General features: G+C 42.5%; 1 protein-coding gene across 1 annotated transcript in view; it reads right to left on the bottom strand.

Moving 5' to 3' along the window:
• The window catches only part of fbn1 (fibrillin 1), a 269,481-nt gene that overhangs the window by 4,022 nt on the left and 247,803 nt on the right, over nt 1–17,656 (bottom strand). Inside the window, exons 61-65 of the mRNA XM_034194183.1 lie at nt 12,793–12,909; nt 7,303–7,431; nt 7,102–7,221; nt 712–943; nt 446–629 (exon numbers count right to left, since the gene is read on the bottom strand). Of these exons, the coding sequence (XP_034050074.1) occupies nt 446–629; nt 712–943; nt 7,102–7,221; nt 7,303–7,431; nt 12,793–12,909 (782 nt within the window). The remainder of the gene's footprint in view (nt 1–445; nt 630–711; nt 944–7,101; nt 7,222–7,302; nt 7,432–12,792; nt 12,910–17,656) is intronic.

Genomic DNA, 17,656 nt, shown 5'->3' with positions numbered 1-17,656 from the left:
ATATATCCTGATCAAAAATGACTCCAGGATTTCTCACAGTATTACTAGAGGTCAGGGTAATGCCATCCAGAGTAAGGATCAGGTTAGACACCATGTTTCTAAGATTTGTGGGGCCAAGTACAATAACTTCAGTTTTATCTGAATTTAAAAGCAGGAAATTAGAGGTCATCCATGTCTTTATGTCTGTACGACAATCCTGCAGTTTAGCTAATTGGTGTGTGACCTCTGGCTTCATGGATAGATAAAGCCAGATTTACTCACTCATTATAAATTTTATTTTATACTGGTGTGTGGAAACTTTTTGTCTGTCCTGCCCAGCAGCCAGTGTTTATTTGGTTTGGATATGTGCGCCTTTGGACACTTTTTGTTTTACAAGATCTTTCCTTATGATGTCACAAAGATCTGCAGACATACACACAAACCAAATGTGTCTCCAACAAGTTACCTGCTTGTCTTCCTGAGTTTGTTCCTCTGTGGAGTTCACACTGCGACGACTCCGTCCCTTCTTGGGATATCCGTTGACCTTACACTCATAGCAAGCTTCAGGAGACAGAGAATTTTCATCCATCTCAGCTCCCTGCGCAGCAGTGGAGCTGCCACCGCCAAAGGCCAGACCGGAGACACAGTGCCTGAACACAGAGACAGAAGCATCAGTCTGGAGGAACATTCAAAGGCAGCTCCCCCACACGCTCTTTGCCACATGTCCTGTACCCTTGTCCTGCTCTGAAGTATCCAGGGGGGCAGCCACAGAGGTAGCCTCCGTCTGTGTTGGAGCAGCCAAACTTGCAGGGGTTCTGGCTGGTGGAGCACTCGTTGATGTCTGAGCAGCCTCCGCTGGTCTGCTCATAGTTGAAGCCGGTGGGGCAGAGGCAGCGGAAGCTCCCCAGGGTGTTGTGACATGATGCACCCCCGCAGATCTGGGTGTTCAGACACTCATTCTCATCTAGATCACAGGAAATTGATGGGAAGTCAACAAATGAGAGGTCATTCCACTTGAAGGAGCAAAACACAGCTCGGAACGTCTGTGAGTCAATCAATCAATCAATCAATTTTTTTTTATATAGCGCCAAATCACAACAAACAGTTGCCCCAAGGCGCTTTATATTGTAAGGCAAGGCCATACAATAATTATGTAAAACCCCAACGGTCAAAACGACCCCCTGTGAGCAAGCACTTGGCAACAGTGGGAAGGAAAAACTCCCTTTTAACAGGAAGAAACCTCCAGCAGAACCAGGCTCAGGGAGGGGCAGTCTTCTGCTGGGACTGGTTGGGGCTGAGGGAGAGAACCAGGAAAAAGACATGCTGTGGAGGGGAGCAGAGATCGATCACTAATGATTAAATGCAGAGTGGTGCATACAGAGCAAAAAGAGAAAGAAACATTGCATCATGGGAACCCCCCAGCAGTCTACGTCTATAGCAGCATAACTAAGGGATGGTTCAGGGTCACCTGATCCAGCCCTAACTATAAGCTTTAGCAAAAAGGAAAGTCAATGTTAGCAAATGAGATTCAAATACAGTGTTGTACAGGGCTGCTGCGATTAGTCATCACAACTGATCACGTCAACACTGAAACTGCATCAGCATCAACATGTTGAGTCTATAGTCATTTTTTTTTCTTGTGAATTTACTTTTAAAGATTCCCACTGCACTTCAATTCAAATAGCAACTGTTATTCTTCACTGCCTCAATATCACTGCGTGCTCTGTGTGACGTGAGTTGGTTTTGGTTCCGTCATTGTTCGGCTCGACTCTGGCTTTTAAAAACTCATGGCAACAACACCAAACTTGGACTCTAGTGATGGCAAAGTTAAAGGTTCCCAAAGCCCAAAGGGTGCAGGATGTCATGGAAGACCAGACCCCTCCATGAGATGTACCAACCAGCAGATTGAAGGGGGGTGGCTGTCATCAAGAAATCCTACAAACAGCTAGCAAAGGCTGGGGTGAAGGACAGCACAGAGGCTCTGATCATGACAGCACAAGAACAGGCCTTGAGCAGCCGGTCCATAGATTTGGTGGTCGACCATAGTAGGTGAGACTTTAGGTCATGCAAAGATGCCCCATGAGACAGTCCAGCACACAGTGGGAGGGTGCAGGATGCAAACTGGGATAACATCAGAGCTGAGCAAAAGTCTTTGTTCAGAAGATAGAAAAGCATCAGGTGGTAGAGCTTTTTGATTTCATGCATCATTGTTGCTGAACAGTGAAGCAGTTGAGTAGTTGAGCAGTGGATTTCCGATGGCTGTTTTTAAGACTAACCTAAAATCTCATCTGTTCTTATGTGCCTATAATGACTGAGGGTGGATCATTTGTATCTGTTTTAATTTAGTTTTTATCTACAGTATATCCTTTATTGTTATTGTTTCAATTAGTGTATTAATATAGTTATTCCTCTTTTATCACATCTAATATTGTAAAGTAATTTGTATTTATTCTGTGAAATGGCTATACAAATAAAGCATTGTTATTTGTTGCTTTAATTAGTCAAGTCAAATTAGTGTTTAGATACATCAACAATTTAAATCTTCTTATAAATCCCAGGACTTGAGAATATTGATATTTTTGCATATATTTATATTTGTAATCATGTTTTACACAAACCTTCACTGGGGCATCCTGAGGTAAAATTAGATGATTGACAAAAAGAAAGCATCAGGCTAAAAAATGTGCTTCCATCCACACAGTGTGAACTAGAGCATTAACCAACTTGACTATCGACTTAGTGAAAAGGTTGGAACTAACATGGAAAAAAGTGCCTGGACATCTGAAGATAATGCAGCAGTGGATGAATCCACTCTGTGAAGGAATGCACTTTTTCATTCAATGTTACCACTTCTGGTCTGTTTCTCATCGTATACGGGGGCTGTCAATAAAGTAACGGTCCTTTTTATTTTTTTCAAAAACTATATGGATTTCATTCATATGTTTTTATGTCAGACATGCTTGAACCCTCGTGCGCATGCGTGAGTTTTTCCACGCCTGTCGGTGACGTCATTCGCCTGTGAGCACTCCTTGTGGGAGGAGTCGTCCAGCCCCTCGTCGGAATTCCTTTGTCTGAGAAGTTGCTGAGAGACTGGCACTTTGTTTGATCAAAATTTTTTCTAAACCTGTGAGACACATCGAAGTGGACACGGTTCGAAAAATTAAGCTGGTTTTCAGTGAAAATTTTAACGGCTGATGAGAGATTTTGAGGTGATTCTGTCGCTTTAAGGACTTCCCACGGTGCGAGACATCGCGCAGCGCTCTCAGGCGGCGTCGTCAGCCTGTTCAAGCTGAAAACCTCCACATTTCAGGTTCTATTGATCCAGGACGTCGTGAGAGAACAGAGAAGTTTCAGAAGAAGTTGGTTTCAGCATTTTATCCGGATATTCCACTGTTAAAGGAGATTTTTTTAATGAAAGACGTGTGGACGGGTCCGCGCGTCGGGACGCAGCCGCCGCGACGCTCCGCCAAAGGATAAACACCTCTGTTGGAAGCCTTAAGGACAAGTTGGAACATGTCCTGCTGTTAAACAATTTCTCATATACTCACTCCACTGAAAGCCATCAAAAGCCGCCTGGATTTTACAAATGGTTATCAACACGGAGGTGTTTTTCCTGTGCTGCCGCACCGCACCCGTCCGCACGTCTTTCATTAAAAAAATCTCCTTTAACAGTGGAATATCTGGATAAAATGCTGAAACCGACTTCTTCTGAAACTTCTCTGTTCTCTCACGACGTCCTGGATCAATAGAGCCTGAAATGTGGAGGTTTTCAGCTTGAACAGGCTGACGACGGCGGCTGAGAGCGCTGAGCGACGTCTCGCACCGTGGGAAGTCCTTAAAGCGACAGAATCACCTCAAAATCTCTCATCAGCCGTTAAAATTTTCACTGAAAACCAGCTTAATTTTTTGAACCGTGTCCACTTCGATGTGTCTCACAGGTTTAGAAAAAATTTTGATCAAACAACGCGCCAGTCTCTCAGCAACTTCTCAGACAAAGGAATTCCGACGAGGGGCTGGACGACTCCTCCCACAAGGAGTGCTCACAGGCGAATGACGTCACTGACAGGCGTGGAAAAACTCACGCATGCGCACGAGGGTTCAAGCATGTCTGACATAAAAACATATGAATGAAATCCATATAGTTTTTGAAAAAAAATAAAAAGGACCATTACTTTATTGACAGCCCTCGTACATGTATTTATTAGATGGAAATCCAATCCAATGAGTCATTTTTGAGTGTATCACACAAACAAATGACTCATTGGATGAACTCAATTCAGTTATGCGCAAGATTTCCATCTAATAAATATATGTAGTTCCAGCTCAATTAAATTAAATTATCTTACATGGATGTGCTTTATTTGAGTTGGGACTACATATATTTATTAGATGGAATCCAATCCAGTGAGTAAGTTATTGAGAATCACACAAACAAATGACTCATCGGATGAACTCAATTCAATTATGTGCAGGATTTCCATCTAATAAATATATGTAACCCCGACTCAAATAAATCACATCCATGCAAGATACCATATTTTCCGGACTATAGAGCGCACCTCAATATAAGCCACACCCACAAAGTTTAAAAAAAAAATGGAAATGTACATATATAAGCTGCACCGGGCTAAAAGCTGCTGATATCTACTGAACTGATTACATAGTTTAACTGATTAGTTTCCAAACGGTGCCTGTAGCATAAAAGTGCTGATCAAACAAAACAGAAAAGTTATTGATTGTTTTATTCATCGTCCTCCTGCACACTGAAACCTCTGAAGTCATCTTCGTCAGTGTCGGAGTTGAACAGCCTCAGAAGAGCTTCGTCACATACCTTTTCTGTGTCAATGTCAGTGTTGCTGTCCGTGTTGCTGTCATCCCATGGTGAAGCTGGCTCTGAAGCAGTCCAGCCTTTCGGAACCCATTGGTGATGGTAGATTCCTTCACGCTGCTCCACGCCGTTAGGATCCACTGACAGACATCAGAAAATGATACTCTTCGCATGCAGCCAGTTTTTATGAAGGATTTATCGCTGCTAGTCATCCAAGCCTCCCATTCACCCCGGAGTGCTGCTTTAAACACACAATTCACACTGATGTCCAGGGGTTGCAAAAACTTTGTTGTACCTCCAGGAATCACAGCAGGAATTGAGTTGGTTCTCTTGATGACTGCTTTCACTGAATCGGTGATGTGGGCCCTCATACTGTCCAAAACAAGCAGCACTTTTTTTTCCAGTGAAAAAATCTTCCTGAGCGCTTTCCGTAGCACTCCGTTAACCAGTCCTTGATTAGACTTTCTAGCATCCATCCTTTCTGGTTGACTTTAACTACAATGTCCTTTGGGAGTTGGTCTTTCGGCATAGTTTTGCGCTTAAAAATTACCATCAGGGGAAGTTTTTTTCCAGATGCGGTGCAACCCAGGACACAGGTGAAATGTGTCCTCTCGTGTCCGGTGGTTTTCACCATAATGGATGATGCACCTGTCTTGTTTACAGTCCTGGTCAGAGGCAGATGAAATGTCAATGGCACTTCATCCATATTTATAATGTTGTCTGGTCCTATGGCGTTCTCCGCGATCTTTCTTTCAACAAATTGTCAAAAATTTGCAACTTTTTCCTGGTAGTCCGGGGGAGTTGCTGACAGAGAGTTGTCCATGCCCTGATGGCCAGGCTCTTTCTTCTCATGAATCTGAAACACCAGGACGGTCCTCCATTAAAATCGTCAATATTCATTTCGCGGGCGATTGATCTGGCTTTCAGCCAGATTTGCACGGTGGATACACCTCGGCCACCTGCTCTCTGAGTGTTAACCCAGTCCTCAAGAACATTTTCAAGTTCAGGCCACCTGCTTTTATGTCCTCTGAAAGCCTTTCTTGTCTTTTGGCATTGAATGAGTTCTTCCCGCTGCCATCTCCAGCGCCAAACCATGGATTCATTCACGCCAAGCTTACGTGCAGCAGCTCTATTTCCTTCCTGTACTGCCAGATCGATGGCCTTCAACTTAAATGCGGCATCATATGAACTTCTTCGTGTGGTTTCCATGATGAGGGAGTATGGGTTTGAAAAAAATTCTCCATCGTGCCTGCTGCTTGCATGTACTAAATGAAAATTAGCGCTTTCTTCTTTGATTTCCAACTTTGACTTCCCACCTCTCGTTTTTTTCACTTTCTGCTAAAGCGCCCCCTGGCGGGTGAAGAAAAATCCACAGAAAAGCCGCACCTCATTATAAGCCACATGGTTCAAAGTGTGTGAAAAAAGTAGCGGCTTATAGTTCGGAAAATACGGTAATTTAATTTAATTTAATTTAGTTGGGACTACATATATTTATTAGATGAAATCCAATCCAATGAGTCAGTTTTTGAGTGTATCACACAAACAAATGACTCATCGGATGAACTCAATTCAACTACGTGCAGGATTTCCATCTAATAAATATATGTAGTCCCAACTAAATTAAATTAAATTATACTGCATGGATGTGCTTTATTTGAGTTGGGGCTATATATTTATTAGATGAAAATCCAATCCAATGAGTCATTTTTGAGTGTATCACACAAACAAATGACTCATTGGATGAACTCAATTCAATTATGCACAGGATTTCCATCTAATAAATATATGTAGTCCCAACTAAATTAAATTAAATTATCCTGCATGGATGTGCTTTATTTGAGTTGGGGCTATATATTTATTAGATGGAAATCCAATCCAATGAGTCAGTTTCTGAGTGTATCACACAAATGACTCATTGGATGAACTCAATTTAATTATGCACAGGATTTCAATCTAATAAATATATGTAGTCCCAGCTAAATTAAATTATCCTGCATGGATGTGCTTTATTTGAGTTGGGGCTACATATATTTATTAGATGGAAATCCTGCTCAAAACTGAATTGAGTTCATCCAATGCATTAGTTTTTTGAGTGTAGGCTTCCCCTCTGTTACCTCAGTTTTTTGTTTTTCCTTTCATCGGTTAGACGTGTGATGGACAACTTGCCACTGTGTCTCTAACACAGGATATCAAGGGTACTTGGGACATACTTTGGCCACACAGTCAGCAGGCAGCCCCTGAATGATGGAATCTTCATATTTACTGATGAAAAGAGAGTCAGGGGAAGGACTCACCCACACACTGGTTCCACTGGTAGTGCTGTAGGTAACCTTGAGGACAGCTGCACCTGTACCCGCCCACTAAATTCTGACAGCCGTGCTGACACCTGTGGTTCCCATCACACTCGTCTGTGTCTGTTGGGGGCGAACAGAAAAGCACAATTAGAGACTGTCGCAGTCCGTCAGTCAGCCGACACTGAGATTCATTTTTCTCACCTTCACAGGTTTGTCTGCCGGTATCCAGTGAGAATCCGTGCTGACACTCACAGTTGAAGCTTCCCAGAGTGTTCTGGCAGACACCATTGGAGCCGCACAGATTGGGGTCGATTACACACTCGTTGTTGTCTGCAGAGAGAGGAAGGCAGACTCAGATACAGGTTCAAAACACACAACGCCATATAAAAGGGTGATTATGGGTCTGATTTGTCTGTGATGAGTCACTTCAAAGCACTGCTCTGTGAAAAACAGGGCAGGTCATCGTGGGCCGCTGGCAGACGTTACCTCAGGGTTTGCACAGGTTCAGGAAACAAATGTGTCAACAGCCCAGGTGATCGCACACATGTTTGATGCTGTGAGTGAAACCCAAACCAGTAAATGTCAGTTGTTAAATGTGTGATCCTGCTTTTTTTTTGTTTTACAATCATCCAGGATGGAAGAAGTCTTCAGATGTCTTCCAAACCACAAAATATGAAGTATTTGAAACTGATATGAAGAAATAAATGTGACCAGTTTTTTTTTCCAGTTTTAAATATCCTTTTAAAATATTTTATTATGTTTTTACAATTATTTCAATTGTATTTTAGTTGAGTGATTTTCAAATGCACAAACAAGCCCACATCAACACTATAGGGGAGGGGAAGTGATGGTCTAGTGGTTAAGCATTGGGCTTTAGACCAGAGGATCCTCAGTTCAAATCCCAGCCTGACCGGAAAATCACTAAGAGCCCTAGGGCAAGGTACTTAATCCCAGAGTTGCTCCCGGTGTGTAGTCAGCGCCTTGCATGGCAGCACCCTGACCTCAGTGAGTGAGTGTGTTTGGGTGGATGTGAGGCATAAACGTAAAGCGCTTTGAGCGTCTGATGCAGATGGAAAAGCGCTATATAAATGAAGTGCATTTACTACATTGTTTATTTATTTTTATCTTAAAATGTTATACTCACTGGGCTGGTAAGCATTGAAAGCCGAGGTAGGCATGTCCGAACTTGTCTTCTAACACTCCGAAACGGAGGTGTTCCTTTGTCTCGCTCGATCAGCGAATCGGTCCTGACGCGCGAAGCCTCCACGCGGCTTTCCATGACAAAATCTCTTGTTAAATGTGAAATCTGACAGAAAATGGCTGATGTCCAACTCTTGTGATAACCAGAGAAATTGCTCACGATGGTCCCAGCTCCACACAGCGATCCGTTTAGAAATGATGTGGTGTTTTCTGCCTCTCGATGGCGGCTCAGAGCGCGGCGCACCGTGCACCATGGTGGGGCGTCCTTAAAGCTGTAGTAACACTCCTTATTCTCTGTGAAGCCCGTAAAATTTTCACCAAAACCCAGATAAGAGGGGTGGACCACTCCTCCCACAAGGCGTGCTCACAGGTGAATGATGCAACCGACAGGCGTGGAAAAATTCATATATATATATATATATATATATATATATATATATATATTTTATCAATAATGTTTGGACATTTTCAATCTGATTTTCAGTTGACACACTGATGAAGCAAGAGGTCAGAGCGCTTCCTTCCAAAATAGAAGGTCCTTGGTTCAAGGTCACCTGTGTCCCATTCACCATGTACATTTGGAGTTGAATCAGGAAGTGCATCAAGTGTAAAACTTGTGCCAAATCACCATGCAGATCCACTGCATGGTGATTTGCAAGGAAAAAGAACAGAAAAGAAAAGAAAAAGACGACTTGATTCTACTTTTGTGAACTTGGACATTACTGGATATCTGTCTTGTGGGCAGAGCTCTGCATAGGGGTCATCAACCCTGCTGCTCCTTGAGGTCACCTGTCCTGCATGTTTTCTAACTCTTCCTGCTCCACCCACAGCTAATGAAGTAATTCAGGTTTGCGTGGCCAAATCAAGAGCTTGACTAATCAGCTGTGATTGCAACAAGTACACGTGGAAAAAAAATGCATGGACTGGCGATCTCCAGGAGCAGGACTGGTGATCCATGACACAGATATATATCCAACAAGTACTCTTAATAAACAGTGTGGAATGATCTCTGATGGCTTTTTTTTTTTCAACTTTGACATTGAGAACCCAACATCTTCACATCTCCAAACTTCCCAATCTAGAGGTCTTCACATGATCCTTTTAACACAAATACTTGAGCCATTTTGGGCCCAAATATCAGCCCCATTGGGGCTGGATTGAAATCCACTCTTCCATTAGGCCTTGAATCTGCGTCTATGTCATTGTCGTGATGGAGCAGAGCAGTTAAGAGAATACTGGAACTGTATCTGTATATATTTTGTAGGATTACTCTGCGTGTGTTCCTGTGATAGGATGTACAGTTTCTTTTTTGTTTGTTTCAAAAGTATGCTTCGGTCACACACACATCCTAAAGCCCCTTTCACACCGGGCCAACGTAGAGTTGCGTAATGCGGTTTACCCTCTACACCGCGTTTTTGCAGCCCTATGTGACAATACGCTGAGAGACGCAAAGGGGTCTGTAAAATGGACGCAAAAAATTTAACTTAAAAATTAAACATGTTTAATTTTTTCACAGACTTTCAGCGTAGAGCACCAGACGCAGTGCTCTATGCAAGTCTACACGACACTCCGCTACTGTATGTAAGTCTATGCAGCACTGCGCTACCGTACGCCATGCCTCAGCAATTGTACACAACCCTACGCTAGTCCGGCAAAAAATCCTTTTAGGTTTTTTTATCAGTACATACCTCCATTGCTAGATTTTATTCATCCCGCTAAACTTTGCTGGCAACGAAGTTTCAAAATCACAGAAAAAGAAGAGGTGGGTCAAGCTTCCATGTCTACTGTAAATCCTCACGGACGGATCGCCAGCGAGAGGACATGTCCACGTCCACTATAACTCCTCACGGACGGATCGCGTGCACGATTGCCAGCTGCAGCTCTGCCTTCACCTCCTCAAGTTCTCTCATGATTGTGGCACATTAAATAAAGTGCATTAACTCCTGGAAATAATGTATTTTAACTTTTTCCAATGTATCAGATCCATCTGCGTGTCCAGAAAGTCTGTAAAAACAGTATCATGGAGCCAAGCTTCTCCCCCTACGTGCAACTTACACAGCCATTCTTGCGTACTAGATATGCAGCACAATGTAACGCTACAAATGCCCGGCATGAAAGGGGCTTTAGATGCAGTCAGGTCCACAAATAGTTAGGCAGTGACAATTTTTTGTTGTTGTTTTGCCTCTGTACACCAACCCATAGTGGCTGAAATTAAATCATCAAAATGCACTTACAGTGTAGATGTTTAGCTTTAATCCAAGGGGATGAACAAAAATATTATTAACTGTTTAAGAATCAAAGGCATCTTTATACATAGTCCCATTGGATAAACTAAATGCACAAGTTATTTTCAATACAAATCATCAATTTTACAGCCAGTTTTAATTCAACGTGTCAAGGGATGGATACATAAACACTTCCAAGTCACTGAATACGTCTTAGACTTCATTTTAGTAACAACATTGTACTGTATTGTAAACAAGTCTCTCAAAAACTGAACGTGTTTTAGAAGGAGACAAGTGGCAGATGCCAATAAGACAGCTATGACGCCTATGAATTAGTTATAGGCCTATGTGGCTAAGATCTGAGAGCATTGTGCTTCATGGTGGAGTGGAAGAAATAACAATTTTCTCCAAAAGACGAAGGAGAAAATACAAACAAGAAATTTCAGTTTGCCAGAAGGCACATGGGAGACTCAAGCCTAGATCTGATCCCTTTTTATTGTATGAAAATGCTTCTCTGAGCCTCTCCACCATAAAGATGTGACTGGTGATGTTCAGACAAAAGTTCTACTTCAGTTTGTCATGTGTGTACTGGCAGATTCACTCACTAATGGTATTTTGTAAAATATAATGGAAAAGCTACTGTTTTACCGTTGATAATGGCATTTTGTAAAAAATAATGGAAAAAAAGTCAATTTCATTGCTGCTAACAGATTATTTTAATCACACTGAGGGACCTGTCTAACACCTGGAAAACATATTAATTTTGTTAAATCTAAAATGTCAAAAGCCATTGCAATTTTGCATAAAGCACAAGATTTCATTTGCCAACACTCATTAGCTACTTTATATCATTCATTGTTCATTCCATATATGACTTATTGTACTGAGGTATAGGGAAATACATATAAAACTAATTCAATATTTTTGTTACAAAAGAAAGCTATAAGAATTATTTGTAACATCATATTGTGAGCCTCTTTACATATTCTAAAATTCTGGGACTTGGTTGATTACATCACAGTACAAATTATGCATATAAAGTTAAAACTGTCACCACAACATGCCCAGGATCTGTTTAAACTGAGGGACTTCAGTGTGTATATATATATATATATATATATATATATATATATATATATATATATATATATATATATATATATATATATTGGTCCCTACACCTTTTGCAGCCTCGCAGCCTCGCGGATTTTTTTTAGTGCAATTTTGCATGCTTCTTCTTTTTTTTTTTTCACAGCGCATTGTGTTCTGCGTCCTTATCAGGTGGGCCGGTTGGCATCACAGTGATTGCTCTCACTGCCTCCAATGCGCTTACTGAGTCTGTGGGCTCGGTAAGCGCAACTTCTTGTGGAAAAATCTGCAGTACAACGGTAACACCCGAGGCAGTAAGCGAAGGGAGAGCACGTGCATTGTGTTCTGCGTGTCTGTTTATAATCTTCTCGCCCAGAAGACAAAAGCGCGCCAACAACTACCCATAACTGTGTTCACTCGGAAAAAGACACCTGCACCGAGGTGTCACTCAGTGGAAAAAGACGCAACAGCGGAGCGGCGCCAGGACGAAGAGGCGCGGTCAGAGGAACTGTGAAGTACTGGTGAGTCACTATTAATAATTTCTTATGTGTCCAACCTCGTAGGTTGATCGTTGAAATTAAATTCGTTAGTTCTAACAGCCATCATAATTATTTATAGGAAAACGTTCTTTTTTTTCTCAAAAAAATGTTTGGGCCTGAAAACAGGTTTTGATCTTTGGTTTCATTCTGTAATACTAGACTTATTTTTCTACTAAGGTTTGAACTTTGAGAGTGTTTACACAGGAGAGAAAAGTGAGAAAATGTTAATGCCTGTTTGAGAAAAGTGTATAAAGTGTGTAGTGAGGGGTTTTACAGCCTTAAAACGTCTATAATAATTGTAAAAAATAACACTGACTACTTCGCGGATTTCGCCTATTGTGGGTTAGTTTTAGAATGTAACTCCTGCGATAAACGAGGGACCACTGTACATATATATTTGTTGTTGAGTTGTTTTGTTTTGAGTTTTTGTTATTGTTGATTTGTGTGCTGAATAAATTCATTCATTTTCATTCATTCACCTGGCACAAATCAGTGCACAGTGCACCATAAGTGTTATTGGTGATTTCCACTCAATGTAGATGTAGTTTTCACACCTGATGCCCACGTTTAATTGTGCTTATCTGCATTTAAAATATTCAGATTTCAGTACTACAGTGTTGTACCTGGTTATTTCTTACCAATGCACGCAGTGTGATGCTGGGTGAAGCCTGGTGGACATTTACAGGTGAACCCACCAATGGTGTTTACACATAAAAACTGACAGTTGTGCTGTTTGGTCGAACATTCATCCAGATCTGAAAAAGAAGAGGAATTTTATGGCACAGTAACAACATTTAAATCACACACAGGCGTAGAAGTTGCTATGCAACTGATGTAGAACACTGAGGCCACTGTAGTTGGAGCGGTTTCAGAATGCTGTAGGGACACTGATGTGACAGCTACACACTTAATCAGTCACTGACCTACTCATGAACCACAAAGCAGAAACATGGCGGAGGGCTGCAGACGATGAGTTAAAGCTTCGGTAAATACAGATGAAAGAAGGTCTAAAAAGTGAACAGTGTCATCACACTTGTTTAGACTCCAAAACAAGCCTGATAAACAGTGACACTGCCAGATGTTCCCTGTCACAGGCTGCAGATGTGCGGTACGCATCCATGAGCTAATGTGCACACGCACACAGCAGTCCAAAGGGAGCATTGTGGAAGAGTGAGCAGAGAGCTGGCAGAGGCCTGGGCTCGCTCTTCACTACCTACTTTAACCTGGAAACTACACTCAACAAAAATATAAGCGCAACACTTTTGGTTTGCTCCCATTTGTATGAGATGAACTCAAACATCTAAAACTTTTTCCACATACACAATATCACCATTTCCCTCAAATATTGTTCACAAACCAGTCTAAATCTGTGATAGTGAGCACTTCTCCTTTGCTGAGATAATCCATCCCACCTCACAGGTGTGCCATATCAAGATGCTGATTAGACACCATGATTAGTGCACAGGTGTGCCTTAGACTGCCCACAATAAAAGGCCACTCTGAAAGGTGCAGTTTTATCACACAGCACAATGCCACAGATGCCGCAAGATTTGAGGGAGCGTGCAATTGGCATGCTGACAGCAGGAATGTCAACCAGAGCTGTTGCTCGTGTATTGAATGTTTATTTCTCTACCATAAGCCGTCTCCAAAGGCGTTTCACAGAATTTGGCAGTACATCCAACCAGCCTCACAACCGCAGACCACGTGTAACCACACCAGCCCAGGACCTCCACATCCAGCATGTTCACCTCCAAGATCGTCTGAGACCAGCCACTCGGACAGCTGCTGAAACAATCGGTTTGCATAACCAAAGAATTTCTGCACAAACTGTCAGAAACCGTCTCAGGGAAGCTCATCTGCATGCTCGTCGTCCTCATCGGGGTCTCGACCTGACTCCAGTTCGTCGTCGTAACCGACTTGAGTGGGCAAATGCTCACATTCGCTGGCGTTTGGCATGTTGGAGAGGTGTTCTCTTCACGGATGAATCCCGGTTCACACTGTCCAGGGCAGATGGCAGACAGCGTGTGTGGCATCGTGTGAGTGAGCGGTTTTCTGATGTCAGTGTTGTGGATCGAGTGGCCCATGGTGGCGGTGGGGTTATGGTATGGGCAGGCGTCTGTTATGGATAAAGAACACAGGTGCATTTTATTGATGGTATTTTGAATGCACAGAGATACCGTGATGAGATCCTGAGGCCCACTGTTGTGCCATACATCCAAGAACATCACCTCATGTTGCAGCAGAATAATGCACGGCCCCATGTTGCAAGGATCTGCACACAATTCTTGGAAGCTTAAAATGTCCCAGTTCTTGCATGGCCGGCATACTCACCGGACATGTCACCCATTGAGCATGTTTGGGATGCTCTGGACCAGCGTATACGACAGCGTGTACCAGTTCCTGCCAATATCCAGCAACTTCGCACAGCCATTGAAGAGGAGTGGACCAACATTCCACAGGCCACAATTGACAACCTGATCAACTCTATGCGAAGGAGATGTGTTGCACTGCATGAGGCAAATGGTGGTCACACCAGATACTGACTGGTATCCCCCCCCCCCCCCCCCCCCAATAAAACAAAACTGCACCTTTCAGAGTGGCCTTTTATTGTGGGCAGTCTAAGGCACACCTGTGCACTAATCCTGGTGTCTAATCAGCATCTTGATGTGGCACACCTGTGAGATGGGATGGATTATCTCAGCAAAGGAGAAGTGCTCACTATCACAGATTTAGACTGGTTTGTGAACAATATTTGAGGGAAATGGTGATATTGTGTATGTGGAAAAAGTTTTAGATCTTTGAGTTCATCTCATACAAAATGGGAGCAAAACCAAAAGTGTTGCGTTTATATTTTTGTTGAGTGTACATCAAGCAAAAACACAAGTGGCACCCGGGAACTGGGAACCAAACCAAACAACCCCAATCTGTGCAAAGTTAATAGTTTTGCTTTTTGAATGTCATAAACACAAACGTAATTCTACTTCAAAGTGAATGGGTATTTGGGAATGGGTAAGTCCCACTCCCACTCCCAAATACACTATTTTTAACTACAACACCACCATTAATATTATATCATGGCAGGTGGGGGTGTTTTGGTTGTACCTCCGTCACACTAGTGGCCGAATGAGGCCAAACGCCATCCGGATGAAAATTCGACCCACATTCCGGAGGTGTCGTGGTGCATTCAAGGACACTGGACAGCAGTCTGAGAGCAGTCTAAACAGCCGGCCAACTTCCTGTGGTTGCCCCGAATGTTTTGCACATGTGTAAAACATTCAAGGTGCAGTCGAGGTGGAAATATATCAAATGGCGGACGGAGTGCAGTTTGACCGCAATCAGAATATTTGTATGGCAAGAAAATGGCATTCGAAGCAAACTTATCGCGTTCATGGGGCAGTTCGACATGATCCGCCACAGGCCGAATGTCCTGACTGTGCTTGAACACACCGTGAGTGCAGCGCGAGTGCTGCTGGAATATATTTCCTCCACTCGGAAATCGAACCTCACTCAGGTCTCACTGCATTCTGACAGATGTATTGGTAATCCTAATGTGTTCCACATACATTTATACTGCTTTCGCAGGCTAAATGCGCACGGCGTGTGCATGAATCATTCAGGGCGGGCCGAGGCACAGTCTGTGTGGTCAGACGGCTGTCTTCCACAATCTTTATTCCCTCCCAGATGTGGCACAAATTGTGTTGTTTTTTTTTACATTACACCTGGGTCGGCTTGATTCTTGCTAAGTGTGACGGGGCCCTTAAAGTGCCCTGACACTTGCACGTATTTAACCCCCGCACTGTCGTGCAATTCGTCACGCCAATGCCACCCGCTATGTTCCCAGCTAGACACCGCGCTTTGTGCCGCTGGATGCTGCGTATATATAATAATTATTTTGTAGGGGATTAATAATTTTCTTTCAGAGGTTGGCTGTTGAAAACACCTCAAATCACTTCCGGAATCACAAAGGAGTTTTCGATGGCTGCAGCTTTTTCTCTCTCTCTCTCTCTCTCTCTCTCTCTCTCTCTCTCTCTCTCTCTCTCTCTCTCTCTCTCTCTCTCTCTCTCTCTCTCTCTCTCTCTCTCTCATGCACTTCATGAGGTGGAGAACACATTTGGAATAGTCTAAAAGGTAATTATTCATATTGTAATAGCTTGGTAAAACTGAAATTATGTTTATGATAGATTTAACATCTCATCATAATCATTCAGATGAGCTGCGCTGCGATGACACAATGCCTTGCACTCACCCGCAGTTTTTTTTATTGTTTGTGCAATGTTCACGTGAAGTTCACATAATTAATGCATGCCAAAGATTTTGAACATTTCAAAATTTACTTTGCGCACTTGCACGAATTTTATCCCTGCACTGCTGCGCAATTCGGCATGCCAATCCATCCCGCTTTGTCCCTCTTGATGCCATGCTTTGTCCTGCTTGATGCCACGCTATATAAAATAATCTTTTCATAGCTGATGATACATTTGCTCCCAGGCTAATGAAACCATTCTCTCATTGCTCCCAGAATTGCAGAGAAATGATCTACAGCTGCAGGTTGTTTTGTGCATGTTGTGCGGTGGAGAATGCATTTGGAATCTTGTCTCAAAGGTAATTATTTATTATATATATTGTAATGGATTGGTAAAGCAGTTGCATTTTCATTCCTTCTTATGTGTTAGATCAGAGGTCTCAATCACCAGGTGATTTCAATGATTAGCATCGCTTTGAGCAGATGGAATCAGTTAATCAGTGACATCACCTGGTGGAGTGGGTGGTTGCAAAGAAAACTTGCACCCTCTCGGCCCTTTCTGGAACGAGTTTGAGACCTTTGAGTTAGATAATGTATTTGTAATGTTATGTTTATTATAGATGTAACATCTCATCATCTCTTCTCAATTTCAAGTTCAGATGCCCTGCGCACTAGAGGTGGGCGATACCGGGAATTTTGGTATTGATCTGATACCAAGTAAATACAGGCCCAGTATTGCCGATATCGATACCGATACTTTTTCATATTTAAGTTTCATAGATCCAAAGGATCCAAAAGACCTAGGATAGAATTTTGCCAAACATTGTACGTGACAACAAAATACTTTATTATCACAATCAACATTTTTGTTTAAAAAAATATCACTCAACACAACTTAAAACAAAATATCCTGAGGTAGAGGGCTGACAAACCACAATACAACAAAATTAACACACCACAACAAAATTGGCTGGCGCCGCTGAGCCATGTGACGGTGCAACAACAAAAGACCGGGGGGGAGCGCTTTTTACATGAGGATTGTTCAATATCAATACCAGTGTTGGTATCGATATTATCGATATTAGTGTCGATCCGCCCACTTCTACTGCGCACAATGACATGCATTGACATTGTTTTCAAATAGGCTGTGCAATGTTCACAACTAGTTCACGAAATTAATGCATGTAAGACATTTTGAACATTTCTAAATTTTCTTTGCACACTGGTACGCAGCAGCGCACAGTTCACACACAGTTTAC

The sequence above is a fragment of the Thalassophryne amazonica genome, chromosome 2, assembly GCF_902500255.1.
Source record: "Thalassophryne amazonica chromosome 2, fThaAma1.1, whole genome shotgun sequence".
NCBI classification, from domain to species: Eukaryota; Metazoa; Chordata; class Actinopteri; order Batrachoidiformes; family Batrachoididae; genus Thalassophryne; species Thalassophryne amazonica.
The sequence above is the reverse complement of the archived record's forward strand: the minus strand, read 5'-3'. Positions and strand labels throughout refer to the sequence as shown.